A 21,574-nucleotide genomic window follows, 5' to 3' on the forward strand; every position below is an offset into this window, starting at 1 on the left:
TATATATTTACAATATTTGTACCTTCTTGGTGGATTCTTCTCTTGAGTATTATGATAAGGGTCTCTCTTTATGGCCCTCTCTTTGAAGTCTATTTTGTCAGATTTTTTGTATTCTATTTTGTATTGCTACCCCGGCTTTTTTTTCCTGTCCATTTGCTTGGAAAATTTGTTTCCAGCCCTTCACTTTCAGCCTGTGCAGGTCTTTTATCCAGAGGTGGGTCTCTTGTAGCTAGCATATGTGTGGATCATGTTTTCTTATTCATTCAGCTATTTTATGTCTTTTGATTGGAGCACTTAATCTGTTTACATTTAAGGTTATTATTGATAGGTACTTATTCATTGCCTTTTATGTACATGTGTTCTTCTCTCTCTCTCTCTCTCTCTCTCTCTCTCTCTCTCTCTCTCTCTCTTCTTTCCTTTCCTTAAAGCAGTTCCTTTAGAAGACCTGGTTTGGTGGAGGTGTGTTCTTTTAGACTTCTTTTGTCTGGGAAGCTTCTTAATTGGCCTTCTCTCTTGATTGAGAGCCTTGCTGGGTAAAGTAGCCTTGGTTGCAGACCTCTGGTTCTCATTACCTGGAGTATTTCTTGGCATTCTCTTCTGGCTTGGAGTGTTTCCATTGAGAAGTCAGCTGCTAGCCTTATTGGGGCTCCCTTGTATGTTACTTGCTGTTTCTCCCTTGCTGCCTTTAATATTCTCTCTTTGTCTTGAAACTTTGCCATTTTAATTATGATGTGTCTTGAGGTGGGCCTCTTTGGGGTCCTCTTGATTGGGACTCTCTGTGTTTCCTGGATTTATGTGACTTTTTCTTTCATCAAATTAGGGAAGTTTTCCATCATTACCTTTTTAAATAGTTTTTCTATCCTTTGCTCTTCTTCTTCTCCTTCTGGTAACCCTATTATACGGATATTGTTGCATTTCATATTGTCTTGCATTTGTCTTAATCCCTCTTTATTCTTTCTGAGCCTCTTTTCCTTTTCTTGGTCTTTCTGGGTGTTCTTTTCTACTTGTCCTCCCATTCGCTAATCTGGTCTTCTGCTTCATCAATCCTGGTTTTCATTCCTTCTACTGTGTTCCTCAGTTCAGAAATTTTATTCTTCATTTCTTCTTGGCCCTTATTGATAGTTTCTATTTCCTTTTTTGTGTTAACATAGTTTTCAGTGAGTTCATTGTAGCTTCCTTGTAGTTTCTGGTAGCTCATTGTGAGTTCATTGAGCTTCCTGATAATCATTGTTTTGAAGTCAATATTTGATAGTTGAGTTGCCTCTATTTCATTTAGAATTTTTTTCTGAGGCTTCCTCCTTTCCCTTCATTTGGGGATTGTTTCTTTGTCTTCTCATTGTTTGTGAGACTCTTCTTGTTAGCCTCAGCTTCTTAAATTGATCTGTTCTGGTTTCCCTTGATTATGGTGTAAACTTCTGTGGTAGAATACCTGTATGATTCAATGGTGCAGTCTCCTTTGTGTATCCTGGTCTTCACAGCTTCCCCCTACTCTTTTTTTGTGATCAGTTGGAGGAGTAAGGCAAAATGGTTTAAGACAGCAAGACAGTATTCTATGATATTTACATTAGCAGCCAGTAGAGAACAGATGGGATATCCTTTGTGTACTTATAGTGTTAACTGTTATCTTCCACCCCACTAGCCATGTTTTAGAAAGGATGGAAAGAAGATAAGAGTCTTATTGGGGATGAAAGGATTGTTAGTTGTATCTAGAAAGCTGTGAAGCTGTGGGAGGTCAGATTCTGAGGTAGGGTTGGAATAAAGATTAGTAAATAGGAGTAGTGTGTAAAAGAATAGAGACAACCCCCACAATAATATAGTTCAGGAAACTGCAAAGTGGGCTGAGATCAGGTAGGGGTATTGAGTAGTATTTACAATTGTATGAACTAGGTCTCATTTACAGTAATATTAAAGCAGCAATCATATGGCAGAATCTATGAGATCTAGATAACAAGAATAAGGAGTGTAGAACCTTGAGATGTGTACTAATGGAACACAAATGAAGGCTAGTAAATTATCAATACACTGTGACTGAGATAACAGGGGGAACCTATCAAATGACAGTATAAGCAGCCAAGCAAAGAAGATTATACAGAAAGAAAAAGAAAACCAAAATACTATTAAAATAAAAAATGTCAGAAAAATGAAAAAAAGATAATACAAATTTGCAGTAACTTGCAAGCTCAAAAAAAAACAAAGGAAAAAAAAGCAGAAGGTGGAATGCAGGAGAGATAAATTTGGAGTGGAAGGAATAATACTAGGATGAAAGGAAGAGAAACATAAGGAATTGAGAGATACAAAAATAATAAGAATTAAAAAAATAAAAAGTCACTTAAAAAACAAGATAAAATCAAACAATCAACCAACAACAGCCAAAAAAAAAAGACCAAAAAAAAAAAAAAAAGAGACCACCCCCAAAACAAAACAAAACAAAACAAAACAAAACAAAAACTCTTGTTGGTTTCTAACTGGCCAGACCAGTTTTTCTGTGTTGGTAACTTCAGCAGACTGAGGGGCCTTTCGAATGCTTATCACTCTTCCCAGTCAAAACTCAGTAAGCCTATCTGGTACTGTCCCCAGGGCCAACAGGGCGCTCTCCCCAGAGCCAATCTGACTTCAGCCTGCAGGACCCTGGGTGCTCCGGAGCATGCTCTCAGGAGCTCACTGCCGGGGTCTTCCGGGCTCTGGGCCCCACCCCCCCACAGAACTCCTGCATCTTTTCTGGGTTCAGGGTGCAAGCTCCAGGGATCACAAGGAGATGCGCCCTTCCCCCAAATTTCACTGCAGGGGGTTCTATGTTCTCGGGAAGCACCCACATCTTTTCTGGATTCACGGTGCAAGCTCTGGGGATGGTGAAGGGATGCACACTTCCACCAATTTCCTTGTTGTGGGCTCTAGGAACCCCTGAAGCGCTGCTTCCCTTCTGAGTTCACAGCGCCAGAGTCTGGAATCTGAAGGGGCCCATGTTTCCCCAAGTTCACCACTGCAGGCTCCAGAAACCCACGAACCCCTGTGCCCTTTCCTTATTCACAGCTTCGAGGTCTGGGTTTTCCACAGATCCACACTCCCACTGGGCTGGGGGTGCACGTCCAGGCCGTCCCTGGTCGTGCAGGCTGGGAGCACTCACCCCTCCCAGGACTATGCGTGGGTGCTCGCATCCCCTGCTTGACTGTCTCCCAGTCCAACTTCCCTCTCTGTGCCTTCAAGCAACAAGGTCTCCCCTGGTGTTGCTCAACCCCCATTGTCCGGGGAGAGAGCAGCAACTCCGCTCTCCCAGGTGTTCTGAGGCAGACCGGAGAACACCGGGCTTGGGGGCTGCAACCCCTGGTTCCTGTGCAGATCCCTGGGTCCCTGTTGTCCTGAAGAAGTCTCCTTACTGCCTGGTTTTCCAATGTCTGCTATAATTTTTGGTGTCTTGTTTTCATAAATGTTTCAGTAACCTAGGTGCCTTGCTCCATTCCTTCACTGATCCGTGAGTTTCTCTCCCCTGAGGGCCAAATGGAGGCGGTGCCTCCGGCTATTTCCAATTACACTGCCTCTCAAAGAGACCATGCTTCCATTGCAAGGTCCTCACACCTTTGCTCTGAGAGTCCTCCGTGCTCTGGGAAGATGGCTGTGCCTATTTCAGTGCCTTACCTCCCTCAGGCTCTCACACTGATGGGGTCTGGGCGCAGCAGGATTTGGCTCTGGGCCTCCAAAGGCCTGGATCGTGGGCGCTCTTGGCTACGACTCCCAGGGGCTCAGTACCCTGGAGAGTGCCCTCAAATGCCATTCTTATTGGTGTTCCCTTGTAGGTTACTGCCTGTTTTTCTTTCGTGGATTTTAGGATTCTTTCTTTGTCTTTAAGCCTTGTCAATTAATTATGATGTGTCTTGATATCAGCCTCCTTGGGCTCATCTTGTTTGGGACTCTCTGGGCTTCCTGGACTTATGAGTCTTTTTCCTCCACCAAACTAGTGAACTTGTGGTCATTATTTCTTTAAATAAGTTTTCCATCCCCTTCTTACTTATTGTCCATCTGGTATTCCCATGATATTAATATTATTATGCTTCATGATGTCTAAAATATTTTTTGGGGTCTCCTCATTTTTTAAATTCTTTAAAGAATTTATTTATTTATTTATTTATTTTTAGAGAGAAGGGAAGTGAAGGAGAAGGAGAGTGCAAGAAACATCAATGTGTGGTCGCCTCTTCTGTGCCCCCAACTGGGAACCTGGCCTGCAACCCTGGCATGTGCACTGAGTGGGAATCAAACTGGCAACCCTTTGGTTTGCAGGCCTGTGCTCAATCCACTGAGCTACACCTGCCAGGGTATAGTCTTTTTTCTTTTTGCTGCTCTTCCTGGGCATTTTTTTTTTCTACCTTGTCTTCCAAATCACTGATTGACCCTCAGCTTCATCTGACCTACTTTTTATTCCTTCCAGTGTATTATTTATTTGGGATATTGCAGTCTTTATTTCTGACTGGTCTTTTAACAGTTTCTATATATCTTTTTTCATGCTTTTGAGTACTTATAATCATTACTTTAAACTTTTTATGTGATCAGTTGCTTGCCTCCATTCCAACTAATTCTTTTTCTGGAGAATTCTCTTGTTTCATTTGGGGGCTGTTTCTTTGTCTTCCTATTTTGGCTATTTCTTTGTATTTTCTGCTTTATCTGTTAAACTAATCAACTGCTAAGCTGATCATTTTAAAACTAATCAATATGTAATCAGCATCCCAGCTCAAGCACCACATGTTTGGGCAGAGCTATCCTGCAGGTTGGGATAGTGCTTACCCTCAGGCTGATGCCATTTGGAGTGGAGTACCCATCTTATGTAAGATGGTTTCTGCAGTATGGGGAAAGACTCAGCACAGGGATCCTATTGGCTTTTTCTTATTCTCTCCCCAGACCTACTAGTCCTGTACTATCTTTGAGTGTCACTAGTCTACTCTGCCCTCCCTCTGCTGGAACCCAGGGTAAGTGGCCACAAACAAAATTTTGTGCATTGATCCTTTAAGGAGTTCTCTGTGTCACCAGTCATCTCTCCCTGGCAGACAGAAAACTCTGCTTTTCACAGCTGGATGTTATGTGGGTTTCTTTAGGACTCTGGTGCTGTAGGCTGGGGAGCCAAGTTTGGAGTTTAGACCGCACACTTCTCAGTGGGAACCCCTAGCTATTGAAATATCTCTCCAGAAATTTAGTTGCTTTCCTTGGGAGACCAGCCAGCTCTTTTGCACCTGTGTACTCCCTACCAGTCTCATTCTGGTGAAGTGGTTTCTACTATCTGTCCTGGGTTATAAGGCTTCTCTCCAGCTAGTGTTCAGGTGGTTGTTCAGGATGATTTCTCTACAATTTAGTTGCAATTCCAGATTGGTCCTGGGGCGAGGTTAGTGTAGTTTCCACTTACTCCTCTGCCACCTTGTATCTTATGGATTAACATTTAAGTCATTAAATTTTGATGATACAAAGAACATTACACTCCACAATGTAGATGGGCCTCATCCAATCATTTGAAGGACTTAAGAGCCAAAAACCTGATATCCTTGAGGAAGAGGGAGTTCTGTGTCTGGATGACTTCTGGATGCCTCTGCATCATCAGCTCTGTTTGTGTCTACAGCCCCTATGGTTTAATATAAATCTATATTCCTGTCTACATATATACATGCTATTGGTCTTCTTTTCCACAGAACTCAAATATAGGGGCCATAGAGGAATTGTGTATACTCAGGTATATGATGACAATGCTGATGGGCCTTAAGGATCATGGACAGTATGGACAACTCTCACAGGATAGTGTCCTTATTACAATTCATGAAAATCTGGCATTACTTACATTGCCTTTGTCAAATCGTTACCCTACTCATGGTTCCACCACAACATAAACACATTTCACAGGGGCAGCAAGAAAAGAATTTGAGCACATTTGTGCTTCCTGGCAGTTTTTAAGTAGAATATAATACAAAATTAAAGCAACAAACATGTCTTTTGGAACACCTGAAGGAGGGTTACTCAGTGTAGACTCCTCTGGTGCTGCATTGCCAACAAATTCCACTGCATCTGTGCCAATGTTGAAGTTTACAAAATGGAAGATCCCTGCTGAGATTTTTGACTGAAGGTCCAGGATATAAACCTAAAACATTCCTTAGGGCATCCTGATATAGGTATTTGTGAGTCACATAATTGTTAGGCATATCTATTTGCCCTGACCCTGAAGGCAAGAAAGACACCAACCATGTATGCCAGCCTCCAGTCTTGATCTCTCTCTTCTTTATTTCTCTCTCTCTTCCTGCCTTTCCTTTATAGATATGGAAGATTCATTTTCAGGAAGAATTCAAGACTGCAGGTTTTCACTGATTTATGGTCACTCTTTTCTGTTGTCCCCGTATAATCTGGCTCAAATTCATTCTTTGTAAAGTGGGAATTCATGCTGTCCTACCTGTTCTCCTTCCCACCTGCCTTTGCCCACAGCATTGGCCCACCCCAGCAGCCTGGTTCCAACAGACAATCTAGATTCATATCTGGTGATTATCATGCTCTGGTTCAGAGAACATCTTCTTCATCTGTGAATAGGCTAAAACTCCCACTCTGTGAGTCTCTGCTGTGCTTTTCCTACTCACTCTAGACTCCTGAGCATCCTTCCCACACACACTTTGACTGTCTTGTTTTGTGCACTCAGAAGAGCATACATGGTTCTCAATGAACATGTGTGATTCACTCAGAAGTAACACAAGGGTCAGCTAGGTTTAATTTATGAAATAAGGGTATGGAATCAATACTCAGTCTATTTCCTCCCTAAGGAAAAAAATAAAATTTGTATAAACTGCTAAGTTAGCACAAAAATACATTCAGAAAGATGACATAACTACTTATCTTTTACATTTGGTTCTTGAAAAAACAATTTTTTTTTCATTTAACAGAAATATAAATGGAAATGGGTTCTTTATGGGAGGAACTTCAGCTTTAAGGAAATGTCAGGAAAGTGTGAATTTAACTTTATGTACAATGTTCTCAAAATATGAAGATTTAACCTTTTCTCTCAATCAGATGTAGCTTATTTTATGGAGTTCATATATATATATATATACACTCTCTCTCTCTACACACACACACACACACACACACACACACACACACACACATATGTAAAAGCAAAGGAAACAACTCCAAGGCTGAAAATTGATAACTTTCCAAGTCAGAGATTATTCCTTCAAAGTCACTGGTATAAAATTTAAAGTTCTGTTTCTTTAAAAAAGAGCCATTGTAATAATTTATTCTCAATTAAGTTGAGCATTAAGGTATTAAGGTATTAAAGAGTTCTATAACATTTAAAAACACTGTTAAAGTATGATGATTACCAGAGGTAAAGGGTGTAAGAAGAGGTAGAAGTTGGTAAAGGGGGGTAAATGGTGATGGAAGGAGACTTGACTTGGGATGATGAGTGCACAATACAATATACAGATGGTGTATCATAAAAATGTACACCTGAAAACTATATACTTTTATTAACCAACATAACTCCAACTCATTCTATAAAAATAAAATAAGAACGCTGTTAAGCCCTGGTTTGTGTGGCTCACTGGACTGAGTGTTGGCGTGGGACCCAAAGGGTCTCTGGTTCAATTCCAAGTCAGGGGACATGCCTGTGTTGTAGGCCAGGTCCCCAGTCAGGAGCACTGATAGGCAACCACACATTTATATTTCTCTCACTTTCTTTCTGCCTCTGTACCCCTCTCTAAAAATAAATAAATAAAAACTTTAAAAAAGTTAAAAAAAGAATGCTGTTAAGATAATTTAGCCTTATGGCTAAAAAAAAAAGCAACCAGCTTTTGCACATTTTTTTTTGCCATAATCTATAGTAACTCAGATATTTATATTTTGCCAGAACTCACATAATATGTATGCATTTAAGAAAAAAATGACAGGGACTTCTGGTCAAGATGGCAGTGTAGGCAGACATGACTTGCCTCCCCTATAGTCACATCAAAATTACAACTAAAATATAGAACAACCATCACTCAGAACCATCAGAATTCAAGTTGAATGGAAGTTTGACAACCACAAACTTAAAGAAACCACAGATGCAGAATGGCCTAATCTAACATTCATGTGTGGTGGATAAAAATTTGGGAGGAACATCTTGGGAGCAAGGAATCCCACCCCACACCAAGCCTCCTCCTAGCCCAGTGTTCCAGTGCCAGGGAGATAAGTCCTGATAACTTCTGGCTGCAAAACATAGCAGGGGTTGAGTTGGCAGAAGAAACTCCTGGAGTCCCAAGGAGTTTCTCTTAAAGAACCCATACATGGACTCAGTTACACAGATTCACTCCCTCTGCACTTGGGAGTAGCCCTGGTTGCATTGGGCTAGCAACTTGAAAGGCACTGATGGCATACAGGGAGAAACATACAGGGACAAACTGAAGTGTCTGGCAACAAGGTGAACAGATGCTATCGTCACTTTTCTAAACCACCACAGAGCCACAGAGCTGGCAAGCTGGTGCCATATCTGACAATTCATTAACCTGGCTCACACTTTCTGCCCTGCCCTAGATTCCCTGAGACTCCACTACATCCACTTATGGGCCCACCCGAGCTACTTTTCCATATGAATGGTTGGTCTTAATTCATGCTTCACAACTTCCTAAATCCTCTCAAATAAGCAATAGCTGGCCTCAGTGAGCCCCAGGCCTGGCAGTAGCAGCAGCCAGCCTAGATTCACAGCTTAGCTTTTCTTGGGGATCTCCAAGCCTAGCAAATGTAGCAGCCATCTCACAATGTTTTATAGCTCAGGCAGAGTGGCCCTGGGCAAAACACAAGTGGGGTCTGACCTTGTGCTGCACTATCTGGGGAAGCCCAGAGCCTGAAAACACAGTGGACAGTGACAGACTATGTCAGAGCACCACTACTATGCCCCTGAACAGCTGATTCTCCATGGAGGGCACAGGGTGGTGCTCAGTGGTCACAGCTAGTCTTCACAGCTGACTAGCCTGGGTAAATTACTCCCATTGATCTGCCAACAGCAACCAAGGCTCAACTACAAGAGGAGGGTGTACTCAGCCCACAAGAAGGGCACACCTCAAGTACTCAGGTTGGGTGATAGGGGAGGCTGTGCTACTGAATGCTACAGGATGCCTACTGCATTAGGCCACAATACCAAGACACGGTGTTAAAGCAGTTCTACCTAATATATAGAAACAAACACAGGGAAGTTGCCAAAATGAAGAGAGAAAGAAACATGGCCCAAATGAAAGAACAGATCAAAACTCCAGAAGAAGAGCTAAATGAAATGGAGATAAGCAATTTATCAGATGAAGAGTTCAAAACACTGGTTGTAAGGATGCTCAAGGAACTTAATGAGTACCTCAACAGCATAAAAAAGATCCACCTAGAAATGGATACACTAATTGACATAACAATTTACAGAGAAACAACAGTATAGTGGATTAAGCTGAGAATCAAATCAATGATTTGGAACATTAGGAACCAAAAAGCACCTAATCAGAAACACAAGAAGAAAAGAGAATCCCCCCACCACCAAAAATTGAGAATAGTATAAGCAGCCTCCAAGACAATTTCAAACAGACCAACATTTGCATCATAAGGGTGCCAGAAGGAGCAGAGAAAGAACAGAATTTTGGAAATCTATTTAAAAAAATAGTGAGAGAAAACTTTCCTAATTTGGTGAAGAAAATATACATACAAGTTCAGGAAGCACTGAGCATCCCAAACAGGATGCCCACTCTACATCATAATTAAAATGCCAATGGTTAAAGATAAAGAGAGAATCTTAAAAGCAGCAAGAGAAAAGAAGTTAGTTACATATGGGGAGTACCTATAAGACTGTCAGCTGATCTTTCAAAAGAAATTTTGCAGGCAAGAGGGGACTGGCAAGAAATATTCAAAATCATGAAAAACAGGGATCTACAGCCAAGATTGCTCTACCCAGCAAAGCTATCATTTAGAATTGAAGGGCAGATAAAGAGCTTCCCAGACAAGAAAGAGCTAATAGCATTCATCATCACCAAATGATTATTACATGAAATGTTAAAGGGATTTTTTAAAGAAAAATAAGATCAAAATTATGAACAATACTACTCAATAAAAATGTGAACACCACTTACAAACTCATTTTTTACACTCTCAAATATATGCCCATATTCCTTTTCCACCAACCACATTTGATACTTCAGTCTGAGTTCTAATGAAAATACTAGGTCTGTATCAACTTTTCATAGTAGCACCAAGCAGTGATTTTATGTCAAACCTCCCTAGGAAAGTAATATTGACCAAAGTGTGATAAGAATCTTGTTTTTATTTGTAATACTTCACATAACATGCTAATCAGTCTCTGAAGCATCGCTTAATGATTGTATTGATACTATTAAAACATGTTAAGAAAAAATACTATGAACAATAAAATGGCAATAAATACATATCTACCAACAATTGAATCTAAAAAACAAACTAAGCAGATAAGAACAACAGAGGCAGACTCCTGGATATCGAGAGCATTCGATGGATGCCAGATAGGAGGGGCTGTGGGGGAATGGGTGAAGAGATGAGGGGATTAAGATGTACAAGTAGGTAGTCACAGAATAGCCATGGGTTGTAAGTGCAGTATAGGAAATGGAGTAGCCAAAGTACTTATATGCATGACTGGTGGACAAGAACAACAGCGTGGGGATTGACTGAAGGAGTGGGGGGTGCTGGGTGGAGGAGGACCAAGGGAGAAAAATCAAGGCAACTGTAATAGCATAATCAATAAAATATAATTTAAAAAATAATAAATAAGAGAAAAATATTTTAAAATATAATGCATACCTCACCTGAATGTGAGGAACTCTCATATTTTCTCTTCTATTTGATATTCTGGTCATGACCCACTTAATTGAATTCATGCTTCCCCTGTGGCCTACAAGGTATCCTGACAGAAGATAAGAAAACTGTGCACATTTTATGATGCTCTGCTTCACTGGAGTGCCACTGAATATCCTCACATCTTCACATTTTCTTTTGAGACTATTTTTTTTAAAAAAATTAAAGAATAATTTATATCCAGTAAAATATACAAATTTTAAGGGACAGCTCTGACTGCTGTGGCTCAGTGGATTGGGCATCATGCTGCGTACTAAAAGGTCACTGGTTCAATTCCCAGTTGGGGCACATGCTTGCGTTGTGGGCCAGGTCCAAAGTTGGGGGTGTGTGAGAGGCAAATGATCAATGTTTCTCTCATATGTTGGTGTTTCTCTCCCTCTCTTTCTTCCTCCCTCCTCCTCTCTCTAAAAATCAATAAATAAAATCTGAAGAAAAAATTCTATGGGACAGTTGGATTATTTTAACAAATGCATGCACTGAGTAATTTTCCTAGCAAGACAAAAATATTTCTATCACCCACAGAAATCCCTCATACCTCTTTCAGTTAAGGTCTCCATTGCTGCCCCTCACTAGAAGAAAAATTATTGATTAATCTATATCATCATAAAGTGATTTTATTTATTTTCAAAATATATTTTATTGATTATACTATTGCAGTGGTTCCATTTATTTTCTCCACTTTATTTCCCTCTGCCATGACCCCTCCTCCCACCCACATCCCCCACCTCTTAGTTTATGTTCATGGGTCATGCATATAAATTTTTTAGCTTCTACAATATCTATACTATTCTTAACCTCCCCCTATTTTGTACCTATAATTTTTGCTTCTAGGCCCTGAATCTTTCCCCCCCATTCTCCCCTTACCCCCTCCCTGCTGATAACCCTACATGTGATCTCCATTTCTGTAATTCTGTTCCTGTTCTAGTTGTTTGTTTAGTTTATTTTTGTTTTGTTTTGTTTTTAGGTTCAGTTGTTGATAGTTGTGAGTTGTTGTCATGTTACTGTCCATATTTTTTTTTTGCATCTTGTTTCTTATATAAGTTTCTTTAACAGTTCATATAATAAGGTCTTTGTGATGATGAACGCCTTTAACTTGACCTTATCTGGGAAGCACTTTATCTGCCCTTCCCTTCAAAATGATAACTTTTCTGGACAGAGTAATCTTGGATGTAGGTCCTTGCCTTTCATGACTTGGAATACTTCTTTCTAGTCCCTTTTGCCTGCAGGGTTTCTTTTGAGAAATCAGCTGATAGTCTTATGGGAACTCTTTGTAGAGAGCTTGCTTGGCTCTCAGGCCAGCTTTCAGACACTTTCCTCACTACCCACAAGCAAATTGGGCCTTTCTAATGCTGGTTCCTGTGTGGGAGGGTGTTCTTGTGTATGTTCTAGGACCATGTGGATATCTCCAACAAACTCTCCTGTGATGCTGGGAGTTTCTCTCACTGCCACAACCACCACAGGTAAATTTTACACTCAGAGCTTTTGGGGCCTTATTTCCCTGAGCTGGAGTCCTGGCTTGCATAGTCTGTCTCACTCCCCAGTTGTTCCTCCCAGTTTATCCAAATGCAAATGTGGGACTGCCTGGTCTGCCAGCTGCCACTTGGCTGCTTGTCCTCTTCACCCTGGCTGCCCATCTCTAGCTCTCCTACCAGTCTGAATGAACATTTCTTTAAATCCTTGATGGTCAGACTGCCATACAGTTCAATTTTCTGGCAGTTCTTGTTATTTTTTGTTTTTAAAATTATTATCCTTATTTTGTTTGTGTGAGGAGGCAAAGTTTGTCTCCCTATGCCTTCATCTTTCATAGAATAATTTGATTAATAAGACTATTTTTTCACAATCTCTGAGCTTGGTCCCCTACTCAACACCTGCTTCTAATCCCCCTGGCTGGAACATTCTCCAATTTGTCAAAGTCCTCCTTAAAGTTATTATTTTTAATGTGCTATATTAATCCAGGCATAGTTGAAACAATCCATAAAAATCAATATTATGTTAAAATTTAGGGTAATAGCATACATAACTCTGTTAACTTATTTGGAGTTTGAGGTCAACTAAAATTCTCAGATCTAAAAAAGTTGTTATAAAACTAACAACTGCTCTCTTTATATTCATAATGTTTTAATTTTAGACCAGAATTTTACTTTTGTGCTTGATGAAATTAATCTTTGTTGTGCTCATTGTTCAAAATATTCAGTTAATTTTAAGTTTTATAATCAAACATTTTAAACCATTCCTCTTGCTTCATGTCATTTGCCAATTTTAAATCACGTGGTTTATAGCTTCATTAAATTTTGATGGAAATCTAGAGTAAGATATATGGAAAAAAGAGTTCTAGGAGATTTACCCCATGCTAGTGTCCTGCAGAGTCACAGGCTGACCTGACTCTGGGGGTGACTCTGCCTCACTGTTCTACCACCTCATTGCTGCTGCTTCATCTTGTCCCCATGTCCTTTTGTCTGGAGTACATCTTCTTTTCTGTCCACACTTCCATCCAAGGGGATGACATTTAGTCCCATAACTTAAGCCACATCAATATATTGATAGGCCCAAATTTATTGCTCCAGCACCTCTCTCTTGAACTCAGATTTATGTATTAAACTGCCTATGTGACATTTCATCTGGAGTCTAACTCTCACCTCAGGCTAACACATCCAAAAACAAAGAATCTCTTTGTACCCTGCTCACCTTACACTAAGTTTCCTATTTTGTAAGTGACATCATGTTCTTCCTGTTCATTTGGCTCGGGTCTTTGGCATCATCCTTGTTTCCTTTCTCTCTCCCTAAATCAAACAGCAAAAACTTGGGCTCCCCCTCCAAATACATCCACTATTTGGCTATTTCTTAACAGTTCAGCTCCTACTACTCTGGGTCCAGTCACAATCACCTCTTGTACAGGTAGTTATGATAACTCCTACCATGCTTCCTCTGGCTTGTTTTCACCCACCAGGATGGTTGATATTTTTCAAACTGATCTCAAATAGGTTACCTTCTGCTCAAGGTCTGTAGTGGTCTTTGCATCAAAGTACCACCTAGAGTCTGTTCTGCAGCCTCCAGGATCCCAATGACTGGCCCCCTGGCATCAGCCTCCTTCCCCTCTTCTCCATCACTTTGCCTTAGATCCAGTCTCCAAGCTCAAAGCTTCCTGGTGCCTTTCCTCTTGTGATCTCTCTAACCCCTCCCTCCTTCCCTGCCTTCCAGACTCTGTAGGGCTCACTCACTTGCTCCTATAGCTTCTCTTCAGACGCTCAGTGCAGTTTATTATTCTTCATCTGTTTCCTTTTGTTCACAGCATTACCACCTCCACATGGTATATATTTATTTTCCCTTCTCCTCTTTTAAAATTTAAGCTCCATTTGTGCTAATATATGTTTTAAAATTTTGTATTCTCAGTGGCTGAAATATTCTCAGTCCTTAAAATAGTGTAGGAACTTAATAAATGTGTGTGAATGAATTAAGTAGATGGACCACTGAGTGTCCCACAAAGAATTTTAGGTAAGAAAAACTTATATCCAGTGTAAGTTTAATAAAAGGCTACTAAAATTAAAATCATTCAAAAAGTAAAAACGTTCTCTGTTATGCATTTTTAAAAGAACGCTTTAAATTTGAACTTAGTCATCTAAAAGATTTAGCTCCAGAGCATTTGTAACAGGAGACAAGAGTAAGCACTGTTCTCTGATTGTCAGGCCTGTCTAGGTTAACCTGGGGCCTGTCTGTCATGCATTACCTGTGCACATTCAATAATGGGAAGGAAGCTGTAGTAGCAGAGACACAAACAGCAGAGTCTGATGACATTTTAATTAACACAGAAAGAACCTGAAGAAGTCTTTCTCTTTGACTAGTTAGGAGAGAGAGTCTTCTAAAGAATAAGTCATTAGCTGAAGGGAGAACCATAGTTTATTTGACTCTAATCCTACATAAATTCTCCAGATTATTTTGAATTTGTTAAAACATAAGAGAAGACAACCACAAATGCTGTGGACAGCAAGAGCTTAGAATTTACAGAGAAATAGGTATAGTGTCTTTCTACTCATCATAAAAGCACTTGCCTTAAACAATTCGACTTTGCTGAGAATGCTGAAGTTCATATCCACTGCAAGGGCTAACTGCATTATGGTGGGCAGGGTCTCAAGCAGGTCTGATTCATCTTTGTAATGGTAAACACATCAATCCACAAAGCAGGATAATTAATAAAAACATCATCAAAGTATGATAAAAATAAGAAAACTACACAAAGTGCCAACTCTTTTTAAATGGAGACAGCTGCATCAAATTCTATTTTCATGACATCTACTGACCACACTGGACTATCACAGTAGCACTGTGATCAACTGTTGATGACATAACAGTTCTGAATAAACCAGAGCATATGTTAGCTGAAACTTTAGGTAGATTTTAGTGGCCATGGGGCAAAGCTAGTAAATAGACAGACCAGGCTAGGAAAAGATGTACTACTTGTATTTTCAATCTGTGGATTGCAGCTCTGATAGCCAAGGAGTGGTGATGAGAACCACGTGGCACATAAAAGTTCAGTTATCTTATTTGTCCTTTGTCACAACCCTAAGGATAAGTTTCTCATTCCTGGTTTGCAGAAAGAAGAGACAGAAAAAGAATTATGTTCAGAGACTGGCTCAGTTGTGCATAACTGGTGGGCAGTTCAGCTGGAATGGAATCTAAAGAAGTGTGCTGAGTGAATTTAAATTATTATTTACTTGCTTATCAGACTTTTCTATCTGTGAATGAAATGATGGGCCTTCAGGCTGATAGACTGTTCCATAAACAAAACTTCCCATTCTGAGTGCTTCTTGTTTCTGAGAGTTGATATTTTTTTTCATCAATTAATCTGTTGTCATTAGTTATTTTTAATAATCAATGTAAAGAATATATGCTGCAAAAAAGGCATGATCTCAACTTTATAGATATAGACCAGAAATGTTATATTCCTTCTTTATTTTTATAGACCCTTATGGTTAATTGTCTTTAAGTTTCTTTCTTTTAAAAAAATATTTATCTATTTATTTTATTTTTTAAAATTTTATTTTAGTCATTGTTCAAGTACAGTTTTCTCCCTTTTACTCCCAATCCAGCCCACCCACCCAACTCTCCCCACTTCCCTCCCATTACCACCCTCCCCCTACTTTTTGTCCATGTCTCCTTTAAATTTGTTCATGTAAACCCTTCCCATTCTCCCCTGAAATTCCCTCTTCTCTCCCCTCTAGTCACTGTCAGTCTGTCCCCTATTTCAGTGACTTTGGTTATATTTTGCTTGTTTCTTTGTTTTGTTGTTTAGGTTCCTTTTAAAGGTGAGATCATACGGTATTTGTCTTTCACTGCCTGGCTTATTTCACTTAGCATAATGCTTTCCAGCTTCATCCAAGATGTTGCAAAGGGTAGGAGCTCCTTCTTTCTTTCTGCTGCATAGAATTCCATTGTTTAAATGTACCCTAGTTTTTTTTTATTGATTCATTTATTGATGGGCATCTAGGTTGCTTCCAGCATCTAGCTATTGTAAATTGTGCTGCTATGAACATCGGGTGCATAGGTTTTTTTGGATTGGTGTTTTAGTGTTCTTAGGATAGGGTCCCAGCAGTGTAATTGCTGGGTCAAAAGGCAGATCCATTATTAGTTTTCTGAGAAAGTTCCATACTGCTTTCTCTTTTTTTTAAGTTTTATTTTAATCATTGTTCAAGTAAAGTTTTCTCCCTTTTACTCCCATTCCAGCCCACCCACCCAACCCTCCCCACTTCCCTCCCATTACCACCCTCCCCTTACTTTTTGTCCATGTCTCCTTTAAATTTGTTCCTGTAAACCCTTCCCATTCTCCCCTGAAATTCCCTCTTCTCTCCCCTCTGGTCATTGTAAGTCTGTCCCCTATTTCAGTGACTTTGGTTATATTTTGCTTGTTTCTCTGTTTAGTTGTTTAGGTTCCTGTTAAAGGTGAGATCATATGCTATTCGTCTTTCACTGCCTGGCTTGTTTCGCTTAGCATAATGATTTCCAGCTCCATCCATGCTGTTGCAAAGGGTAGGAGCTCCTTCTTTCTTTCTGCTGCATAGAATTCCATTGTGTAAATGTACCACAGATTTTTGATCTATTCATTTACAGATGGGCATCTAGGTTGTTTCCAGCACCTAGCTCTTGTAAATTGTGCTGCTATGAACATCGGGGTGCAAAGGTTCTTTTGGATTGGTGTTTTAGTGTTTTTAGGATTTAGACCCAGCAGTGGAATGCAAGGTCAAAAGGCAGATCCATTTTTAGTTTTCTGAGGAAGCTCCATAGTGCTTTCCATAGTGGTTGTACCAGTCTTCAGTCCCACCAACAGTGCACTAGGGTTCCCTTTTCTCCACAACCTCTCCAACACTTGTTGTTTGTTGCTTTGTTTATGATGGCCATTCTGACTGGTGTGAAGTGGTATCTTATTGTGGTTTTAATTTGCATCTCTCTGATAGCTAGCGATATTAAACATCATTTCATGTGTCTTTGGATTTTCTGTATGTCCTTGGAGAAGTGTCTGTTCAAGTCCTCTGCCCATTTTTAGTTGGGTTACTTGTCTTCTTAGAGTGGAGTCATGTAAGTTCTTTATATATTTTGGAGATTAGACCCTTGTCTGAGGTATCATTGGCAATTATGTTTTCCCATACAGTTGGTTCTCATTTTATTTTGATACTGTTTTCTTTATCTGTGCAAAGCTTTTTATTTTGATGAGGTCCCATTTGTTTCTTCTTTCCTTTATGTCCCTTGCTCTAGGGGACATGTCAGTAAAAAAGTTTCTGCGTGAAATATCTGAGATTTTCCTACCCACATTCACTTCTAGGACTTTAATGGTGTCACGGTTTATATTTAAGTCTTTTATCTACCTTGAATTTATTTTTGTATAAGGTGTAAGTTGGTGCTCAAGTTTCATTTCTTTGCATGTAGCTTTCCAGTTCTCCCAACACCATTTGTTGAAGAGGCTATTTTTATTCCATTTTATGTTGCTGCTTCTTTTGTCAAATATTAATTGACTCTAGAGACTTGGGTTTATTTCTGGGCTCTCTGTTCTGTTCCATTGATCCATGTGCCTATTTTTATGCCAGTACCATGGTGTTTTGATTACAGTGGCCTGGTAGTATAGTTTAGTGTCAGGTATTGTGATCCTTCCTACTTTACTCTTCTTTCTCAAAATTGCAGCTATTTGGGGGCATTAATGCTTCCATATAAACTATTGAAGTGTTTGTTCTATGTCTGTGAAATAAGCCATTGGTTCTTTAATAGGTATTGCATTGAATGTGTAAATTGTTTTGGGTAGTATGGACATTTTGATGATATTAATTCTTCCAATCTATGAACACGGTATATATTTCCATTTGTTTGTGTCTTCCTTGATTTGTTTCCTCAGTGTTAGGTAGTTTTCTGAATACAGGTCTTTTAACTCTTTGGTTAGGTTTATTCTTAGATATTTTATTTTTCTTTTTGCTATTTCAAATGGCATTTTTTTTTCTTGATTTCTGCTTCTGCTATTTCATTGTTGGTGTACAGAAATGCCTTTGATTTTTGGATATTGACTTTGTATCCCACTGTTTTGCCAAATTCATTTATTAGGTCAAGCAGTTTTTTGGTGTAGTCTATAGGATTTTCTATGTACACTATCATGTCATCTGCAAACAGTGACAGTTTTGTTTCCTCCTTTCCTATTTGGATGCTTTTATTTCTTTTTCTTGTCTGATCACTGTGATTAAAACTTCCAATACTATATTGAATAGAAGTGGTGAAAGTGGATATCCTTGTATTGTTCCTGATCTTAGTGGAAAAGATTTTAATTTTTGCCCATTGATTGTGATGTTGGCTGTAGGTCTCTCATATATGGCCTTTATTATGTTGAGGAATGCTCCCTCTATACCCACTTTGCTGAGTGTTTTTATCATAAATGGGTGGTGTACCTTATCGAATGCTTTTTCTGCATCTATTGATATGATCATGTGTTTTTGTCTTTGCTTTTGTTTATATGATGTATTACATTTACAGATTTGCAAATATTGTACCATCCTTGCATCCCTGGGATGAATCCCACTTGGTCATGGTGTTTGATCTTTTTAATGTATTGTTGGATGCGGTTTGCCAGTATTTTGTTGAGGTTTTTAGCGTCAATGTTTATCAGTGATATTGGCCTGAAGTTTTCTTTCTTTGTTGTGTCTTTATCTGTTTTTGGAATTAGGATGATGTTGGCCTCAGAAAAAGAGTTTGGGAGTCTCTCATCTTTTTGGATTTTTTGAAATAGTCTTTGAAGCATCGGGGTTAATTCTTCCTTAAATGCCTTGTAAAATTCTCCTGTGAAACCATCTGGTCCAGGAAGTTTTGTGTGTTGGAAGTTTTTTGACTACTGCTTCAGTTTCTTTTGCTGTTTTTGGTCTGTTCAGGCTTTCTGCTTCTTTTTCACTGAGTTTTGGAAGATTATATTTTTTTAGAAATTTGTCCATTTCACCTAGATTTTCAAATTTCTTGGCATATAGTTTTTTGTAGTAATTTCTTACAATCCTTTGTATTTCTGTGGTATCTGTTGTGATCTCTCCTCTTTCATTTCTGATTGTGTTTCTTGTGTCTTCTCTCTTTTTTTCTTGATGACTTTGCTTAAAGGCTTGTCAATTTTGTTTATTGTTTCAGAGATCCAGTTCTTGTATTCATTGATCCTTAGAATTGTGCTTTTAGTCTCTATGTCATTTAATTCTGCTCTGATCTTGATTATTTCCTTCCTTCTGCTTGCTCTGGGCTGTCTTTGTTGTTGTTCCTTGAGTTCTTGTAGGTGTAGGGTTAGGTTGTTTGTTTGTTTGAAATGTTTCTAACTTTTTTAGGTGGGCCTGTATTGCTTTGAAGTTCCCTCTGAGGACTGCCTTGGCTGTGTCCCGTAAGTTTGGGTTGTTGTGAGTTCGTTTTCATTTGTTTCCAGGAACGTTTTGATTCCTTCCCTAATATTATTCTTGACCCATTCATTGTGTAATAGCATTCTATTTTATCTCCAGGATTTTGAGTGTTTTGGGTTGTTTTTCAGGTTGGTTTCTAGCATCAGTCCCTTGTGATCTGAGAAAATGCTTGGTATGATTTCAGTTTTCTTGAAATTCTTAGGGCTTGTTTTGTGTCCTATCATGTGGTCAGTCTTTGAAAATGTTCCATGTACATTTGAAAAGAATGTGTATTTAGCTTCTTTTGGATGGAGCGCTCTGTATATATCAGTAAAGCCCATTTCATGAAGGGTATTTTTCAATGCCACAATATCTTTGCTGATATTTTGTTTAGAAGATCTGTCCATTTTTGATAGTGGGGTGTTAAAATCCCCCACAATAATTGTGTTGCTGTCCATATTTTTCTTGAAGTCGTCTAAGATTGCCTTTATGTATTTGGGTGTTCCTATGTTGGGTGCATGTATATTTACAATATTTATGTCTTCTTGGTGTATTCTTCTCTTGAGTATTATGAAGTGACCTTCTGGATCTCTCTTTATGGCCCTTTTTTTGAAGTCTGTTTTGTCAGATATGAGTATTGCTATCCCGGCTTTTTTTTCCTGTCCATTTGCTTGGAAAATTTGTCTCCAGCCCTTCACTTTGAGCCTGTGCATGTCTTTTATCCTGAGGTGGGTCTCTTGTAGGCAGCATATGTGTGGGTCATATTTTCTTATTCATTCAGCTATTCTATGTCTTTTCATCGGAGCATTTAATCTATTTACGTTTAAGGTTAGTATTGATAGGTACTTATTCATTGCCTTTTATGTACATGTGTTACTCTCTCTCTCTCTCTCTCTCTCTCTCTTTTCTTTTCTTTCCTTAAAGCAGTCCCTTTAGAAGAGCTGGTTTGGTAGAGGTGTGTTCTTTTAGACTTCTTTTGTCTGGGAAGCTTCTTAATTGGCCTTCTATCTTGATTGAGAGCCTTGCTGGGTAAAGTAGCCTTGGTTGCAGACCTCTGGTTCTCATTACCTGGAGTATTTCTTGCCATTCTCTTCTGGCTTGAAGTGTTTCCATTGAGAAGTCAGCTGTTAGCGTTATTGGGGCTCCTTGTATGTTACTTGCTGTTTCTCCCTTGCTGCCTTTAATATTCTCTCTTTGTCTTGAAATTTTGTCATTTTAATTATGATGTGCCTTGGGGTGGGTCTCTTTGAGTTCCTCTTGATTGGGACTCTCTGTGTTTCCTGGATTTATGTGACTTTTTCTCTCATCAAATTAGGGAAGTTTTCCTTCATTACTTTTTCACATAGGTTTTCTATCCCTAGCTCTTCTTCTTCTCCATCTGGTAACCCTATTATATGGATATTGTTACATTTCATATTGTCTTGCATTTGTCTTAATCCCTCTTTATTCTTTCTGAGCCTCTTTTCCTTTTCTTGGTCTTTCTGGGTGTTCTTTTCTACTTGTCCTCCCATTCGCTAATCTGGTCTTTTGCTTCATCAATCCTGGTTTTCATTCCTTCTACTGTGTTCCTCAGTTCAGAAATTTTATTCTTCATTTCCTCTTGGCCCTTGTTGATAGTTTCTATTTTCTTTTTTCTGTTTATATAGTTTGCAGTGAGATCGTTGTAGCTTCCCTCTAGTTTCTGATAGCTCATTGTGAGTTCATTGAACTTCCTGGTAATCATTGTTTTGAAGTCAATATTTGATAGTTGAGTTGCCTCTATTTCATTTAGAATTTTTTTCTGAGGCTTTCTCCTTTCTTTTCAATTAAGGATTGTTTCTTTGTTTTCTGATTGTTCATTGGATTCTTCT

The 21,574-nt window shown here is 39.2% G+C and overlaps 1 protein-coding gene across 1 annotated transcript in view; it reads right to left on the bottom strand.

The window, feature by feature from the left end:
• Window positions 1–21,574, bottom strand: part of CNGB3 (cyclic nucleotide gated channel subunit beta 3) — a 165,935-nt gene that overhangs the window by 56,662 nt on the left and 87,699 nt on the right. The window contains 1 exon segment of the mRNA XM_045849433.1: window positions 14,898–14,995. Within this exon segment, the coding sequence (XP_045705389.1) occupies window positions 14,898–14,995 (98 nt within the window).

The sequence above is a fragment of the Phyllostomus hastatus genome, unplaced genomic scaffold, assembly GCF_019186645.2.
Source record: "Phyllostomus hastatus isolate PE091 unplaced genomic scaffold, TTU_PhHast_1.1 phas_contig_65, whole genome shotgun sequence".
NCBI classification, from domain to species: domain Eukaryota; kingdom Metazoa; phylum Chordata; class Mammalia; order Chiroptera; family Phyllostomidae; genus Phyllostomus; species Phyllostomus hastatus.